Below are 19,672 nucleotides of genomic sequence, written 5' to 3' on the forward strand. Positions count from 1 at the left end.
CTTTCTTTTCTAGACCCCTCAGAAACTATTACACCTTGTCCCATAAAAGTAAGAAAAATGAGGAACACTTTTTCATTCATTTCTTCAATTTTCATTACTTGAAACCATCCTTTCATTTTTTTCTCCACTGCTATTCCTAGGTGTAAATTATTAAAACATCCTTGTTATAACTATATTATAATTTTAGTAAAATGTATTTTTTAACAATTGCTGACATACAACATAAATCTTAGGTATCTCAAGACTTTTAAAAATAATTCTTATCAAAAGCCTGATAGCTCAATTATTGAAGTCACATTGGATTTTCCCTAAAATTAGACATCGATATTTCACTGAGGATACATGGAGCATTTTTAGTCCTTAGTTACAGACAATAAGACCCTCTTGGGGAAATAGTATGTGGATTTTCCAAAGTATATTTAGCCTTTTTTCTCCAAAAGCATACGATGCATAGATCCATCACTAATTAACAGAAATTCAGATACTTCATGTCCTCGGCCACTCAAATGCTTTCTGTGTTACTCTGGGCCCCTCCTTATTCTTCCAAGTCTCCAGTCCTTCCTTCAATCATGTAAAGACTGAAGGTAAATGGCAACATTATGACAAAGACAGAAACAGTATTACTAGAAAAAATCAAGAGCCGAGCTCATGGGAGAAAATCAGGGAAAAGAAAAATGTCCTGTATATCGCAAAATGCATTAGAATAGTCCTATAAGGAAAAAAAAAACCACTCCTTTTTTCTATAATCTCAAATTCTAAAACTTTAAGAAATATGATTTTTTCAACTCCAAGTAGGATTTCCAGATTTAACTTAGGTATTCACAAACAAACACAATTCTGATGAATTCTATCACTTCCAAACTTACAGACCTTGGCACATAAATACCAATCCTATTGTGATTTGCAGGTGCACAACATAAATGTGGTGATGCCTTGTCTTAAAATAATTAAAGAATCAAGAGGATTGTTTCTTAAGCTAGCTCACAATTTAGTTTATTAAAGTGCTTTAGGATTTGATAATTAGAAATAGGAAGTTTATTTTCTCAAAAAATTCATTATTGATTAATGATGAGAGCTAATTGTTTTAAACATCCCATTCACCTTTTTCTCATAAAATGAAACTTACTGTTGAAGCTTTACTTTAGTCTAAATAATTTATGTTAAACAATACTGATAGTGTTCCATTTATATAAAATTCATTTTTCTTAAAGAGTAAGGGTATGTTTGGCATTCAGCAGAAACTAGACAGTAGAAGATGCTCTTTATGCTATCCTTAGATAAACAAAAACCACAAAACACACACAGAACACACACATTTTCACATAATAAAGAAAAAAAATTTTAAAGTATAATGATTTGAGTACCAATACCAACATTAATATACCTGTACATTTTATTGGTTATTTTATGTTAAAAATCACTGCATCCTCAGCCAGTTAGTTATTGAGGCATATCTGTACACACTAACACCAGTCTTTAAAAAAACTCATTATTTTATTGCTAAAATGTGTGAGAAAATAGAGATTAGCATTATTATTGTAAATATTAAAATTTCAAATCAATGTGTATATGTATGTACATATATATTACTACTTTAAAATTCGTATTTGAATTACTTCATTCTTGCCTACTATTACGAATTTATCACAGGCCCTATCACAGTAACAGGCGGTTGGGTGATATGGTGCCTTAACAAACCCAATATATAAAAATTCACTTTTAATAAACTATGAAAAAATTACCTTTTTTGTCAAGTAATTTTCATTTTACAGGAGATATTCCTTCCCACTGTAGTTCCTTTAAAATATTTTTAAATGATTAAAATTAGACATAATTATCATAGAAATGTTGGTGGACAATAAAATTCACCTGCAATGCAATTTTTGTGCTCCCAGGGTGCTTGGTCAGGAATAATTGAATTTTGTATGTTTACCTAGAGATGCTACACCATGTCCCAGACGTTCGTTCCATGCCCAGGAAAGAGTCTGTTGAATGGCCTTTTTGTAGACTATGAATATAAAGCAAATGATCCACATCTACTTTTAGAGGAGATTATGATCAAAGTTCATGAATATGTATGGTTAAGGTAAAGCAAAAAACCAACAAGACGCATTTTCTTGTGTTTAGGTGAAGGCTCTGGGGATGCACTGGTAGGTAATAATGAAAAATAGAATTTTGACCCTGATGTTCAAAATGAGGGAAACATGGTGCGTCAGGCTGGCAGAGTCCTGGCTGAGATTTACTGACCACAGAGAACCCTGAGCAAAGTGCGACCAAGCAGAAAAGAAGGAGAATGGAGAAGTTTCAGAGTGAGGCTTTCTTCAGAGGCAGAAAGTAGCTGAGCCTGGAATCTTCTGGGGGACCCACCTTTGGACAATGTTTTAACCTATGTTTTTGGCACATGAGCTCCGAAATTAGAGCCCAACCTGTGCAAACCTGTGATAACTTCAAAGAGTCAAAACTACCAGAATCCTGAGTCCATATAAGAGATTTTGCGATAGAAGAATGGAAAAGAAACTTGAGTTTCCTGAGGATGAGACATAACTAAGTGCCCCAAGAAATGGCAAGAAATCAACTAGAGTGAAATCCTATGAATGCTCACTGATATCTCGAATAACAACTAGAGTTCCTTCTGTATTACTAGTTGCTGGTGAAGAGACTGCCCAGCATTCAAGAGTAGGAAAAGACAGCAGCAGACAAACACAAAGAGATTTGAGTCAAGTACTTTGGTGAAAAGAAGATAGGTTTTTGAAATAGCTAAAGGCTCTAGCTCAAATTGATCCATTCACTCTAATTTGATTGGAAATAAGGTTGGAATACAGCTTGCTTTTTATGCACTTAACACTTTGGTCTTCCTGGGCTTTTCTTAGGAAACAGGGTCAAGAGTTTGGGTTGTAAATGGGGGCAGTGCCTTGCCCTCTTCCAAAAGCCACAGTGTAATGACATTTCTCTCGAGGTCACTGCTTTCCAGTGTCAGAGGGCAATGGGATGGTCCGTGTTGGGACAGGGCAGTGAGGGGGACTGCGAGAGGGGTGAGGTGAGAAGAGGCTTTGCCTCTAACTAACAAACCATTTTCTGTGTCTGCAAGAAAAATTTCCAAATATTTAGGATGACCTAGAGTCAAATACAGCAACCTGTTGCTCTCTACTACTTGTAAGATAATGTCTCGATGTCTAAATATGATTTTTATTTATTTATTAATTTATTTTGTATACTATTCTGATGGTGAAATAATTAGAATTCCATAGAAAGGACATGGCATCATCCTTCTCTCATCTATTTAAAGATATGTTTAAATGAAACTCCACACCTGCTACTTCCAGTAGATGTAGACACAGCAGTAACACATTTATACAGGAGTCGGTGTGCAGGTTTACTGTGGAATTAATGAACAAAGCTGTCGCTATGTTGTGTATGAGCTGTTTCTGAGCTATAGAGACCGTGCCAATGTGTCATGTAAATGTTTCCACTTCCTAAGATTTTTAAAGGCCAAAACATGTGCTGTATTATTCAAGCATATTTTTCTTCAGGATCTGAAAGTAATTTTGACATAAATTTAATTAAACCCCAACCCCACTCTTACGTTTTGTAGAATGCCATCATAGCTAAATGCCACAGTTATTATTCCGAGTCCTGGAAAACACACCCAATACCAACTGGCATGTTCTTTTCTATTTCACCAGAAGTGCAGTTGATGTGGGCCTATTAGTATCTTTCAAGTGAAAAATTAAACAACGCTCAGTTTTATTGTCTATACAATTAATTTACACCCATGTATCTGTTTTGAAAATAAGTAAATCTGGGGATCCAAAAAATGAATTATGGGTTTTGATAAGGCATGGAAACTCCACTCAAAGCTAGAGCTCTAATGTCAATATTCTGTGCTTGTTTGGAAGTAGATGGACATCCAGTGACTAGATAGATACAATGTAAATGAACAGTTCCAAAAATCATTCTCCTCCTTAGAATATTCCCTTAGTCAAAACAGGCCATGCACTACATGCAGGACATCAGGCTGTCTGAGTTTTTATACATATGAATTAGCTTCAGCACACACTACAACACAACACTTTTACTGGTACTCATCTGAAATTCAAGTGAATGATCAGTATCTCCTAGGTTGACAGAGTGAACAGAATAGGTTAAAGATGTGAATTCTTACAAAGGAAGACTCCCTTCTTATTAAAAGAATGGGCAGTGACTTTCAAAGCCGCGTGAGTTAACACGCGGGATAAGAAGGTGGAAGTTGTTCTCAACACGTTCCTTCTGAGTTCGAACTTCCCTGTTGTTTTCTGAATGTGACTGTCTCATTTCTTTCTGAATATTGTTCTCAAGCATCCCTCCTTTCCTCTTTTAATTTGGACCTCATACTCAGTAATAATAAACTGCCAAGAGAACAAAAAGTATACGGCCATCAATAATGTTTGGATGTAACGTGACACATTTACACTGATAAAAAAACGTTTCACTTAAACAAAGGGTAGATAGGTTGTTTTGACACAGAATGATTTCAGCATATGTGACTATCAAGCACAGATGCTTATCTAACATAACATGAGATTTTCTGGCAATGGGGAAAAACATCGATGGGCATTTATCGAAGGAACTAGCCACTCATTTCCACTAATTTGGCAAAAGTAAGAACTGTGTCACCTTCATCTTTGGATAGTGCCTTTAAAATGGGTCAGCCGCAGGATTAGGTGACAACGATAACAGCAAACAGTCAAAAAATTATATTTGCTCATGAATACCTGTCCATGGTATACATATGCATATATATTTTCTGTAGATACTTTTATTAATTATTACCTGAAACCTTTTGACAGGCATGTGACACTTTGAACACTTATACATTTAATCAAGCATATGTAATATTGTTCCTTTCAATTAATTACACTAATGCTTAATTAGATTCATCAAAAGCTCATGCATCTCTCTCAATTTTTATTAGCGTTTTCTTCCTTTTTAAGAAAAAAATGTTTCAAAAAGTGAATTAGGGCTTCCCTGGTGGCGCAGTAGTTGAGAGTCTGCCTGTCAGTGCAGGGGACACGGGTTCAAGCCCTGGTCCGGGAAGGTCCCACATGCCACGGAGCAACTAAGCCCATACGCCACAACTTCTGAGCCTGTGCTCTGGAGCCCACAAGCCACAACTACTGAAGCCCACGCACCTAGAGCCCATGCTCCGCAACAGGAGAAGCCACTGCAATGAGAGGCCTGCGCATCACAACAAAGAGTAGCCCCCGCTCTCTGCAACTAGAGAAAAGCCCGCGCGTAGTAACGGAGACCCAATGCAGCCAAAAATAAATAAATTTATATTAAAAAAAAGTGAATTAAATGTCAAAAACCCTAGAAACATCCACATTAAGTCAATCTATATTCCAACATGATTGGGAGCCAGATTGATTAAAACATATTGAATAAATTAAATGTTTAAATGAAGAAATATTTGATAGAAAATGTTTGAGCTGCCTCAAACTTTCAGATAATTTGCTTAATCAAATAAAGCAGTCTCATTTGTCAAAGTATATCCTCAGCACAATGACTGTTCTCAATAACATTGACTTATGGCTTGCTGATGGAATTAATAAAAAAATGCTATTATCTTAGATATATGTCAAGATAATTGCCCATCCACTTTGTTTTTTCAGAGTTATCTGTCAACAGTTCTTTTTTCCTAAATAAAAATAGTTTGTGTATGACACAAATAGTTACACATAATGGTGACTGCTAATTCATAAGAGAGATGGAAAGCCATTGAAATAAAATAGCTATTGTAGACTTACATGCTTTCCAAATACTCTGGAAAGGTGTGTCTTGGCTAATTAGTCTAAACAGATTTCATTATTGCAAGTTTTAACTAAGAGGCACAAATGTAAACTGTATGTTAGCATTAGGAAGTTAACCCAAAATATGTAATAGAATTTCCAGGATTTAGAGATGGTTGGGAATCCATTTTGTTCTATACACAAGCTGAGGCAAAAGGTACTCACCAGGAGAGCTCTGGATACAGAGTAGATATGCACAATAAAGCAAAGATAACATAATAATTCTGCCCCTGAGAGAGGTGGAAAATATGGCTTTGGACTCTTTCTTCCTATGTAATTCTTTCCTGGAAAAATTAAAATCCTGGTTCAACCCCATTCCTTATCTTCTCAATGCCTTACTCTAAGCAGCTGACTATATTTGTATCAGTAGAAGAATACACAGCCATGGAAGACTACTCTCACTTTAAATTCATGAGCAAAATATATCACATGGTTTGTCAGCACCACCCAACACCCTATTACACCCCCTGGTCTTTTCTCTCTTTTTCCTTGTTTATTGTTTCACAAATTTTTTTCTTTGTTCTCAAATCCCCAAAACTTTCTTCTCTGCCACTTTTAACTCATGCTTCCTTTTTGTCACAAAAAGAGGAAAATTTGACAAAAATTAAATACAATAAGAAGTCCACTTAGTCTCTAAATTTATATGGGGGGGTAGGGGAGTAAAATCACATTGTTACACATCTAATAGGTATTCTATTTATAGTATACGGTAAGCAAAATAAGCCTGTAAGTCAGTGAGAAAGGTGACTATGAGATAGATGTTCAATTACAATCAAGAAACTAATAATAAATATGTTTCTAAACTTGAGTTATTTTTCTTTAAGTAGTCTTATTTACAATTGGAAAACTTATTACCTTCAATTTGTTTATTATGATCTTACAGATTTGGTTCTATAATAATTTGACCAGAGTCTGTTACGCAAGACTGATGTAAACCTAAAAGAAATTATGTGTGGCTTCCCAGACTCAAGGGTGAAAATTTATTTCAATCAAGTGTTCACAGTTATTGAAGTTCCACTCTTTTTTTTTGCAGTACGCGGGCCTCTCACTGTTGTGGCCTCTCCCATTGCGGAGCACAGGCTCTGGACGCGCAGGCTCAGCGGCTATGGCTCACGGGCCCAACCGCTTCGTGGCACGTGGGATCTTCACGGACCGGGGCACGAACACGTGTCCCTTGCATCGGCAGGCGGACTCTCAACCACTGCGCCACCAGGGAAGCCCTAAGTTCCAGTCTTTTAAACCCAGTAAATATCTCTTACTAACTTCTTTTGCCCAAGAACTGTGTTAAATGCATTATTTAACCCTTACAAATACCACAGTGAGAAACGCTGTTTCTAAATAACGTAGAATAGTCACATGGAAATTACTATAAAAAATAAATTTTTAAAAATCAAAGGCAAGTAAGCTATTATGGCATTAGAGACTTAAGTGGAATGATTTGAAGCATACATGCACTAAAAGAGAGGCCAGAAGCCCTTGGTTCTTATCCAAGTAGCTTTAACTTCTGTGTGAATATTGGCAGCCATTTTAAAAATCTTAGGCTTATTGCCTTCTGGCTTGTTATTATAATGAATTAATAATATAATAGCTGTGAAAGTGTTTTCACATAAATAATACCCAATATTTCTCATTTCTCTCTGACAATATTTTAATACATTTGTTGGGTGGTCCTAACATTTAAGTCCTCCTCTTTTGGAGCTTTTCATATTATATGTATAATCTATAACATACCTACTATCTATAAATGGAAGATAAACACATACACTATGTAATGTTTACAAAATCCTTTAGAGTTTTCAAAAATCAGGGGAGAACTAAACATTTGGTATGATTTTAGTAGCAAATAGTGCATTTACAAATGTACACCTAACAACGATTCCTAAAGTATGTTATATAGTGGGTTATACGTAGGATTCTGCAGGTCACAGTTTGATTAGAGAGGAGAGTGACAACAAAACTATATTCTTAACACCGATTAAAATTTCAGTGCAAAATAAATATGAAAAATGAAACACAGCTCAGTTGATTTTGTCATCGAATCAGAAAAATGTAATGTACATCTAATGAAATTCAGGGGACTAATAAAATTGGTTTTGAGGTTGTGGGTACAGGATGCATTCAGAGAAACTAGAACTTCTGAGTGTCAGCATTTTGTCCAAGTTATTAATTTCACCACCAATCTGTAATTCCATTTGCTAATACTGACTAAAAACAAAATAGAACAGAACAAACAAACCAACATCTGGGTACCATTTTCCAAAGTTGATATTATCAACATAATTATTTTTCATGAAATGGTAAACAAGCCTGTTTCAACATAAAATAGAAGCTTTACCAACATGCCCTTTCCCAAAAAAAGGCAATCTAAAAGCCCAGGGGGACTATCACAGGGCATTTTACTGATCTATTTTAAAATATCATTGGCAGCCCAGTTTTCTAGCCTAAGTTCTAGAAGTTCTGTCTTAAAAATAATAATAATCAGGAAAGAGAATCAATTAAATATGAAATATGAATGTCTCTCCAGATTATACCAAAGAAAAAGAAAACTATGTCAGATCTCATTCAAATAGCACACACATAGCTGTAAAAAAACATATTTCCCAAGTTGTTACTCTTTGTGATGCACATTTAGGTGCACAGAACATTTGCATTTATAGCAGTTTTATAATCAGTGCAGTAAATGGCCAAAGTGTTTCGTTCAATTGACTTTCTCATAAAAGGTTTAATTCCCTACTCCTCTTGGCAGAGGTTATATCTTTAGCTTCTTACTCCAGCTTACATCTATACTCTGAGTGTGTAAATTCTGCTGGGTGACCCGGTGTCTGACAGACTGACCCAGCGTCAGGTGAGAGGACCTTTTATTTGTTATGTGTAACCACGTGTATTGCAGCAGTTAGAAAGCCATTTGCGGGTGAGACATGGGAAATTAAAGCAAAACTCTCATCACAGTGAATAACAAGGCATTATATAAAATGGAAAGTTTGATTCTATGGTAAAGATCATCATAAAGTATTTGATGCCAATAAACAAATACTATAATATTCCATATCCTATTGTAGACAGTTTCTTCATAATCAAATAAATGTGAATAGAAATAAATTAGAAAAAAATTTGTGTTCACAGATGTATGTTTTCTCTATAGTTTCAGAAATCATAAATCACTAAAGAAAATTCTTAGTGAATTCATGTCTATGTTTATGAGTCAGTAGTAATAAATGCTGAGTATACTACAGAGGCATTTTAAATATTTAACACAAATAATAATAAGAAGATATATAGATATAGGTTAGATATAAGTATAGATATGTGTATTGATATAGAGATAAATATAGATATAAATGTTTTTAATCTGGACTCTAATCTTAATTTTAAAATGATGAATAAATATACAGGCTTAATTATAAATACTAAACATAAATCTGATAAATTTATGATGTGTGAAACAAACAGGACTTTGCTTAAAGTTCAAGTCATTAATGAATAATGCAAATCTTCCTTTCTTTAACTTTTTAAAAAGTTTTTGTTATTATTTTTTCAGTACTTTTAAAATTAAACTCTTTTATTTTATGATAATTATATAGTCATCTGCAATTGAAGAAGTAATACAGAGAGATTCCATGCATCCTTTACTCATTTCTACCAATGGTAAGTAACGTTTTGCAAAACTATAGTACAATATCATAAACAGGATACCAACTTTGACCCCATCCACTGATCTTACTCAGATTTTCTGTTTCACTTCTATCCATTTGTGTGTGGCTATGTGTGTTGTGTTCTAGTCAATTTTACCACACACGTAGGTCCCTGTATTCACCACCCTAGCCAAAAAGAGAGGATAATAAAGATCTGCAAATATGTTTAAAATTGATTTTAAGGCATTAGTAATCTTTTAAATCAGAAGTTAACAAACCTTTACTGAAAATGCAGATAAAGCATTTTTTAGGCTTTGCAGGCCATACTGTCTCTGTTATAACAACTCAATTCTCCTTTTGTAGCTCAAAAGCACCCAACGACAATTCCTAAACTAACAGTGTGGCCGTATTCCGATTTGGCCTATAGGTTCCTGTTTGTTGATTTCTATAAGGTTTTCTTAATCACCTTTTATTAGATCTAAAAGTAGAAAAAAAAATTTAAGGAGGAAAAGATTCCTGTTATTTTGCTCGTTTTGATTTTTTCTATTTGAAAATATTTAATTAATCATAATTTTTTAGCAGTTCTTGAACATAACATTTCGACTTGCTTCTTCCTTTGGGCCATTATTTGAAACAATATAAATTGCTGAAGTTCCACAGAAAGAATAATCCACAAGCACAAGAATTAATTTTAGCCATCACACTATTAGGCCTTCGGCTCCATAGACTCTTCTTTTATGTCCAAAATTTGGCCAATTGCACACTAATAAGACAAGCAATTTATCATTTTATTATATATTATTTACTTCCTTTCTGCTGAAATAAAATCCTCTTATGAGATACATATATATTTATATTAGGCAAAACACCAAAACAAATAAACAAACAGAAGACCCACCAATTCTGAGACCTGGGAAATGTGTTAACCCCTGGTAACTCACCCAGTTAATATAAATTAAATTGTAATACTATGTATGATGACAAAGTATTTTGGAAGCAATCATAGATCTAATAAATATGCTTAGTATGTCTGAAGGACAAAAGATTTTTAAACCACTGTTCTATGAAGTAACTCATAAGGAAGGCAACATTACACGCTATATCCACTTCATTTATTTCCACGCTGATTTGCATACTGCAATGCATTATGCCTAAGCCTCCAGCAATAGAGCAGAACACTAAATACTCCAGAATTTTTCCTCACATGATAATTATCGTATATTTCCATATAATCAATCAGCTGGGCCAAACCTCAATATCAGAATATAATTCTAAGTTAATCGCATATTATTTACATAGTTTTATTATACTACATATCAATGGAATAGTAAAATTTTCACTATACCATTTCAGGTCAAAATGACAGAAAAATATTATTTTATGAGTATTAAAGCACAATGTTAATCCAGTTAATTTTAGCTATTTATAAGACAGATTAGATAGAAGAGGATAAGAAACAGAACTTGAAACCAAAGCATCTGTTATTCTTTCAGTAAAAGAAAATAATCTAATGCCATCAATTTCTTCAATACATGTAATCAAGGTGCACAGATTCACTCTGGTAAAGAAACTATTCTTGTAATTTATCTCATTTATATCAAAGGGCTTCTAGTAGCCACAATGGCTACAGAGCCTTCCATCTTAATTCATTTGAAAAGCTGTGTGTCTTTTTAAAAATTGCCTTGAAAATAACACTTTCTTCTACCAAGTTTGAAAAAGAAAACTTAATCGGTGGGCAAATGAACAACATTGTATGTTACCATACATTTAAGCTAAGAATTAAAATATCACATGAGCTTTTAAGTGTAAAAATACTTCAGCAACATTCTGAGAGCTAGGGATGTAGAACCAATTGAAGATTAGAAGCCAAGCTGATCACTGACCTGTTAGAATGATGGGAGTTCTATATACTTAACACTTTAGAATTTCAGTCTGTGTTACGACTATTAATAAAAAAATATTCTTTCCAGCATAAATAAATAAACAAGAAATAAGTTTATAAATAAATCAAAGGCATTAAAGCTGTTTAATGATTTATTTATCCAGCATGTTAAAACAATTTGTCAAATTACTAATTCAGCAGTACTTTTCATATAAACAGTTACCACTGATTTTGAGTACCATGGTAGTAAATACTGCTAACTTTTAAATTTTAAATTATTGTCATCTCAGATTTACTATTTGGGTTTAGCATGAGTTCATAGTTATTTCAGTGGGCATTTACAGGTTCCATATAATTTGAATTATGTGGTACTAGCTGAAGGCATCATTTTTAATCAGGAAGAAATGAGATGTTCTCACAGCATGGCTTGGCATTCATTCTTCTCTCAATTTCACTCCAGGTACATTTCAATGGGTGGAATTGGCTTGTTGACTGAATTGGCCACTCTGTGTCCCTGAGAAAACTGCCATGATTGGGAAGCCATATGGTGCAATGCTGTAAGCTATATTAAATTCTGAGTCATATTTTGGCCAGCTTTGTTCTCATGACTGAGATTCAGAATTGTATCCATGTAAATTTCTATCCACTTGCTGCTCACAAGTGTCATTAAGCTCACATTTTTTTTCTTTATTTTTTTAGACACTTGCTATATAAAGTGGTGCTGGAGTTTACACTTAAAGGCACTAGTTGAGAAGATGGAAAAAATAGAGAAAGGTGACCCTTTAGGCTCACCCTGTATTTACCTCTGAAGAAGCAGTCTTCATTGTGGACAATGGTAATCTTGTGTTTTTTCAGGCAAGCAGCTCTGTGCACCTCACAGTGGTTTTCATAGAATTCTCCATCAGATCCACACACAGGTTTGTAGTGCCGATTGCAAAGGTCCATGCAGGCACATTCCGCTTGCCCTGTCTCTCTGCTGAGAACACAGTGCCTTCCCAAACCACAGTATTTGTTTTCACAAGATGCCAAAGGGCCATCCTGAATCAGGAATCCTAAGGATAAAGAATAGAAAATCACTTGGATTCATATGTCCAAATAAAATGCTGATGTCAAAGTTTAAAGGGAAAAGGAAAAAAACAATCTAAGAGAAATATAATATAATCAGAGATCAGTTGTTCTCAGTGGAGAAGGGACTTGTATTAGAACCAGCAGGTGAACTTTTTCAAAATACCCTTAACATACTCCCCCTTCTTTCCCATTTCTCCTTGAGCTCTCACCTCCCTACCCAATGAGTATTACAGTCCTTAAGGACAAGGGCTCTAAAGTTAAAAATGCCTGAACTCAAATTCTCTACCAATTATTAGCTTTATGTCCTTGGATAAATTGCTTCTCTGTGCTAAGTTGTCCTATCTGTAATACAAGGTTGATAGTATAGATGATCTCCTACAGTTGTAAAGAATAGTACATATACTGGTCCACAGAAAGCACAGCCTTGACACATAGCAAATGTTTAACAAATGTCAACCTTTACATTAGCAGAATTCTGGTAGGAGAAAAGAAATGTATGTATATAATGTAGTAAATAGGAGAGAATAGGAATAAGAAGCAGTGTCTTGAAAACTTCTTTCTGGGTTTTAACATCTGATCCTTTCCTGTTTTGACATTTGCCACTTGGCAATTACTGGTGAACGTCATGACTAAATGAACAAATCATGAAGAATTTGATTGTCTTGTTACTTGTTCAGTCTAACAATCTACATTTGCATCAGAAAAGTATAGGTGGATCTAGCAGTCTTGTACTGAAACCAAACTAAGCAACTTAAATACTCAGGCTTTTATAGGTAAATCTGGCTTTTCTTCTTTGAGAACATTATCTGACTGAAAAGTAAAAAATGTCAGTAAACACACACACACACACACACACACACACACATATATATATATATATAGAGAGAGAGAGAGAGAGAGAAATATATATACATGTATCTCAAGGAATAATATATATTCATATATATACACATGCATAAATGTGTGTGTACATATATTTACCATTGGTGACACTTATATACTGCAAAAAATAAAGTTTTGAGAGGTTATAAACTTAAATTACAGTAATTTTATTAGATACTTAGTGTATATTTTCAGCTGGTTGATTTAAAACCATCTCCCTACATGATTGCATCACAATGATTAAGAACATGGTTTCTGATCCAGCGTTTAAATCATAGCTCCACCAGTTACAAACTTCAGGACCTTGGGTGGGTATCTAACACATCTATAACTTAGTTTCCTCATCTGTAAAATAGGACTAATAGTATCCTCAAACAGTTATCAAGATTAAAGGGTTTGTGAGGGAGAGATTAAGATGGCAGAGCAGAAGGAGGCTGGGCTCAACTCCCTTCACAAACACATCAAACTACAAATCCACGTAGAGTGACACTCACTGAAATCTACCTGGGACAAACACAACAGGTCTTCTACACCAAGGCTATAAATAAAGATCCACAGAGCATCTGATAGGAAGGGAGGAAAGTGATCAGGCATGGACCCACACCCTAGCAGGGGACACAGAAGAGGAATGAATATCACAGGCTTGGAGATTCTCCCTGGGAGCAAGGGATTCAAGCTACATATTAGGTGCCCCAGCCTGGGGCATCCAACACCAGGAAGGTGAGTCCTCTTAGCTGGTTTGAAAACCAGTGGGGCTTACCAGAGGGCTGTAAGAACCCAAGACTCCATTCTTAAAAGAGCACACACACAGACTTACTCCCAGTCACATCATGAAGGCAGAAGACTGAAATTCCCTGGGGCTGTGGCCAGCCCGCCAGGACATCCTCTGCACACATCCAGCCTGCATGGCCTCCTGCTCCAGCCCATCTTGCTCCGGCACTGCTCCCCGCTAAGGCAGAGTCTGTCATTGCCAATGAGACTGCACATATTTGGAGGGAATGGAGCCGGCTGAGACCCCAGCACAGCCTCTGTCCAGTGCGGAGGTAGACACTGCCAGCTCATGAGTCCCTGTGCGCACTTGAGAGTGGACAGGGTCAGTTCAGTGGTGCGGCACTACCTCTGCAGCACCAAGCCAGCCTCTAAAGACAGTGTGCACACCAGGGGGGAAAGTGAAACCAGCACAGAAGTGCAGCCCCAAGCACTCAAGCCCTGGCTGCGTCCCAAATCAAGGTGGAGAATACCAACACATCTGGGTGTAAAGCCAAATACCTCAGGGCTCTTGCTCTAGCTCCTCAAGCCTCATCCCTGCCCCAGATAGGGCAGTAATGGTTATTGAGCATAGACGATGCCCTGACCTTCTTCATCTGGCTCTGGTTGTGGTCCAACTACACCAGCACCACCACCCACCAAAACAGGACACCCAAGGGAAGGACACAGCCTGTGCTCTCTTCAGATCCAGCTCTCCCACCAGAGCCACTGAACAAACATATGCAGAGTGTAGAGGGACACTCCCACACAAGGACACACCACCAAGCCTGGGACAGGCAACTGTTTCACCTAGTTTCATAGAGAAAAAGAAAGTTAAACAGAATGAGAAGACAGAGGAATATACTTCAAATGAAAGAATAACAGCAAAAACAAACGAACAAACAAAAATCCCTGAAAAAAACCCTAGTGAAATAGAGGAAAATAATTTACCTGATAGAGCTCAAAGCAATAATAGTAAGAATGCTAACTGAACTGGGGGAGGTGGGGGGGAAATAGATGAACACAGTCAAATTTTAACAAAGAACTAGAAAATATAAAAAAGAACCAGTGAGAGCTGAAGAAAACCATAACTAAAATTAAAAAACACACTAGAGGGAATTAACAGCAGACTAGGTATACAGAAGAACACATAAGTGATCTGGAAGATAGATAAAGGAAATTGCCCAAACAGAGCAGGAAAAATAAAGATTTTGTTTTTTTAAATGAGTAGTTTAAAGGACCTCTGGGACAACATCAAGTGTATTAACATTTGCATTACAGGTGTTGAGAAGGAGAAGAGAGAGAGGAGAAGGTGGAAAGTGTATTTGATGTAATTATGGCTGAAAACGTCCTGAACCTGAGGAAAGAAACAAATATACAGATCAGGAAGCACAGAGCATCCCTAACAAGATGAACTCAAAGAGACCCACACCAAGACATATCATAAATGGCATAGAGAAAAAGAAAGAGTCACACAGAAGGGAATCCCCAAAAAGCTATCAGCTCATTTCTTTGCAGAAACTTTTCAGGCCAGAATGGAATGGACTGATATATGCAAAGTGGTGAAAGCAAAAACCTAGGATACTCTACCCAGCAAAGTTATCATTCAGAATTGAGCCAGAGATAAAGAACTTCTCAGAGAAGCAAAAGCTAGAAGAATTGATCAATATTAAACTGACTTTACAAGAAGTGTTAAAGAGTCTTCTTTAAGTGAAAATAAAAGGGTGCAACAAGAAATAAGAAATTATAGGGTGGAAAAATTCCCACCAGAAAAGGCAAGTACATAGTAAAGACTGTGGATCAATTGTTTCAATAATCTAGTATAAAGGTTAAAAGACAAAAATTATAAAATCAACTATAGGTACAATATACAGTTAAGGGTTAGACATTAAGATGTAAAATATGAAATCAAAAATATAAAATGTGTGGGGGGAGTAAGAAATATACAGGTTTTAGAACGTGTTTGTACTTTTTGTACTTAAACGACTATCAGGTTAAATCAAGCAGATGTACTTATAGGTCAACATATATGAACTTTATGGTAACTGCAAAACAAAAGGCTACAATAGATATACAAAACCTAGAGAGAAGGAAACACAAATATAACACTGAAGAAAATCATCAAAAAACAAAGAAAAGACTAAAAAGAAAAAAAGAAAACAGAGAAAAACAAAAACAAAAGCCAGTAAACAAATAACAAAATGGCAGTAAGTACATACCTATCAATAATCACTTTAAATGTCAAAGGACTAAATGCTCCAATCAGAAGACATAAAGTAGCAGATTGGATTAAAACACACAAAACGAACAAACAAAAAACAGGACCCATCTATATGCTGCTTACAAGAGAATCACTTTAGAGCTAAAGACACACACAGACTGAAAGTGTGGGATGGAAAAAGATACTCCATGGAAATTGAAACAAAAGTAAGCTGGGTAGGCTTTTTATTTTAAAGTAGATTTTAAAACAAAGTCTATAATAAAAGACAAAGAAGGACATCATATTATGATAAAGAGATCAATACAATAAAAGGATATAGCATTTTTAAACATAAATGCACCTAATATAGGAGTGTTTAAATATATAAAGCAACAATTAACTGGCATAAATATGGGAGAAATTGACAATAATCCAGTAATAGTAGGGGATTTTAACACCATACTTCTATCCAGATAGAAAATTGATAAGTAAACAATGGCCTTAAATGACACATTATAACAGTTGGATTATATATATATATATATATATATATATATATATATATATATATTACATTTAAAGGAATTAGAAAAAAGAACAAATAAAGCCTAAAGTCAGCACAAGGAAGGAAGTGATAAAGATCACATAGAAAAGTAGAGACAAAAAAATAGAAAAGATCAATGAAACCAAAGCTGTTTTTTTAAAAAGATAAACAAAACTGAGTTAGGTTCATTAAGAAAAAACAAAAAAGAGGACCCACATAAACAAAATAAAAAATGAAAGAGGAGAAATTACAACTGTTATGACAAAAATACAATAATAAGAGATTTTATGAACAATGATATGCCAACAAATTGGACAACCTAGAATTGGATACTTTCCTAGAAACACACATTGTTCAAGACTGAATCAGAAGAAATAGATACTCTGAACAGACTGATTATTAGAATTGAAATTGAATCAGTAATCAAAACACTACTGATAACTGTAAGTCCAGGACTGGATGGCTTCACAGGAGAATTCTACTGAACATGTAAAAAACAGTTAGTACCTATCTTTCTCAAACTATTCCAAAAAAGTGAAGAGGAGGGAACACTCCCAAATTCAGTCTGGGAGGCCACCATTACCCTGATACCATGACAAAATGAAAATTACATGCCAATATTCCTGAAGAATATAGATTGAAAAATCCTCAACAAAATTCAACAATATATAAAAAGGATTATTCACTATGATCAAGTGGGATTTATTTCAAGGATGCAAGCTTGGTTCATAACTTCAAATCAATGTGATACATCACATTAAAAATACAAAGGATAGGGCTTCCCTGGTGGCGCTTCCCTGGTGGAGCAGTGGTTGAGAGTCTGCCTGCCAATGCAGGGGACACGGGTTCGTGCCCCGGTCCGGGAGGATCCCGCGTGCCACGGGGCGGCTGGGCCCGTGAGCCGGGGCCGCTGAGCTTGCGTGTCCAGAGCCTGTGCTCCGCAGCGGGAGAGGCCACAACACTGAGAGGCCCGCATACCGAAAAAAAAAAAAAATACAAAGGATAAAAAGCACATAATCATCTTGATAGACACACAAAAAAACATTTTATCAAATTCAACACACATTCGTCCTAAAAATTCTCAACAAAGTGGTATAGAATAAATATTTCTTAAGCATAATAAAGGCCATTATAACAAACCCACAGCTAGCATCATACTCAACTGTTAAAACCTGAAAGCTTTTCCTCTAAAATCAGGAACAAGAATCAAGACAAGGATAGCCACTCTCACCATTTCTATTTAACATATTATTTTAAGTCCTAGCCACCGAAATCAAACAAGAAAAAGAAAGAAAAGGCATCCAAAGTGAAAGGGAAGACATAAAACTGTCACTATTTGCAGAGGATAGGATACTATAATAGAAAATCCTAAGGTCTCCACCAAAAAACTATTAGAACTAATAAATGAATACAGTAAAGCTGCAAGATACAAGATAAATATACAGAAATCTGTTGCTTTTTATCCACTAGTAATAAACTATCAAAAAGAGAAAGCAAGAAAATAGTCTCATTTACAATAGCATTAAAATGGAATAAAATACATAGGAATAAACTTGAAGGAGGTGAAGACCTACACTCTGAAAACTATGAGACAATGATGAAGGAAACTGAAGATGATACAGTAAAATTGAAAGATATCCTATGTTCATGTATTGGAAGAATTAATACTGTTGAAGTGTCCATAAAGCAATCAACAAATTTAGTGCAATCCTTATCAATATAACCATGACTTTTTTCACAGAACTAGAAAAACAATCCTAAAATTTATAAGGAAGCACAAATGACTCCAAATAGCCAAAGCAATCTTGAGAAAAAAGAACAAGACTGGAGGTATCACACCACCTGACTTCAGACACTACAAAACTAAAGTGATCAGAACACTATGGCACTGGCACAAAAACAGACACATAGGTCAATGGAACAGAACAGAGAGCCCAGAAACAAACTCATGCACATGTGGTCAATTAAACTATATCAAAGGAGGCAAAAATATATAATGGGGAATATACAGTCTCTTCAATACCTGGTGATGGAAAATTGGAACTCTACATATAGAAGAATGGCATTAGAACATTTTCTCTCACCTTATACAAAAATAAACTCAAAATGGATTAAAGACCTAAATGTAAGATATGAAACCATAAAACTCCTAGGGCAAAAAAAGTCAGCACACTCTTTCACATACATATTAGCAATAGTTTTTTAGATCTCTCTCCTCATGCAAGGGAAACAAAAGCAAAAATAAACAAATGGCACCTAATTAAATGTAAAAGTTTTTTCACAGCGAAGAAAACCATCAACAAAATGAAACAACCACCAACTGAATGGAAGATATTTGCAAAGGATATGGCTAATAAGGGATTAATATCCAAAATATATAAATACCGCATGCAACTCAATATCAAAAAAATAAACAATCCAGTCAAAAAATGGGCAGAAGACCTGATAGACATTTTTCCAAAGACATACAGATGGCCAAGAGAACATGAAAAAATGTTCAACATCACTAATCATGAGGAAAATCAAAACCAAAATGAGATATCACCTCACACCTGCCAGATGGTTATTGTCAAAGACACAACAAATAATAAATGTGAGATGTGGAGAAAAAGGAATAATAGTTTGCCCCAGCAATTCTACTCCTGGGTATATATCCAGGGAAAACGAAAGAAAACTAATTCAAAAAGACACATGCACCCTGGTGTTCAGAGCAACACTATTTACAACAGCCAAGATATGGAAGCAACCTCAGTGTCCATCAACAGATGAATGGATAAAGAAGACGTGGTGTATATATACATGGAATATTACTCAGCCATAAAAAGAATAACATTTTGCTATTTGCAGCAACGTGGATAGACCTGAAGGGTATTATGCTTAGTGAAGTAAGTC

At 35.3% G+C, this 19,672-nt stretch overlaps 1 protein-coding gene across 3 annotated transcripts in view; it reads right to left on the reverse strand.

Moving 5' to 3' along the window:
• Positions 1-19,672, reverse strand: part of FSTL5 (follistatin like 5) — a 677,763-nt gene that overhangs the window by 431,607 nt on the left and 226,484 nt on the right. For all 3 annotated transcript variants that reach the window (XM_027116858.1, XM_027116857.1, XM_027116856.1), the window contains exon 4: positions 12,143-12,391. In XM_027116858.1, coding sequence (XP_026972659.1) covers positions 12,143-12,391 — 249 coding nt within the window. The remainder of the gene's footprint in view (positions 1-12,142; positions 12,392-19,672) is intronic.

Source organism: Aethalodelphis obliquidens, unplaced genomic scaffold (assembly GCF_003676395.1).
Source record: "Aethalodelphis obliquidens isolate GAN/ISIS:26980383/991018 unplaced genomic scaffold, ASM367639v1 scaffold17, whole genome shotgun sequence".
In the NCBI taxonomy this organism is placed as follows: domain Eukaryota; kingdom Metazoa; phylum Chordata; class Mammalia; order Artiodactyla; family Delphinidae; genus Aethalodelphis; species Aethalodelphis obliquidens.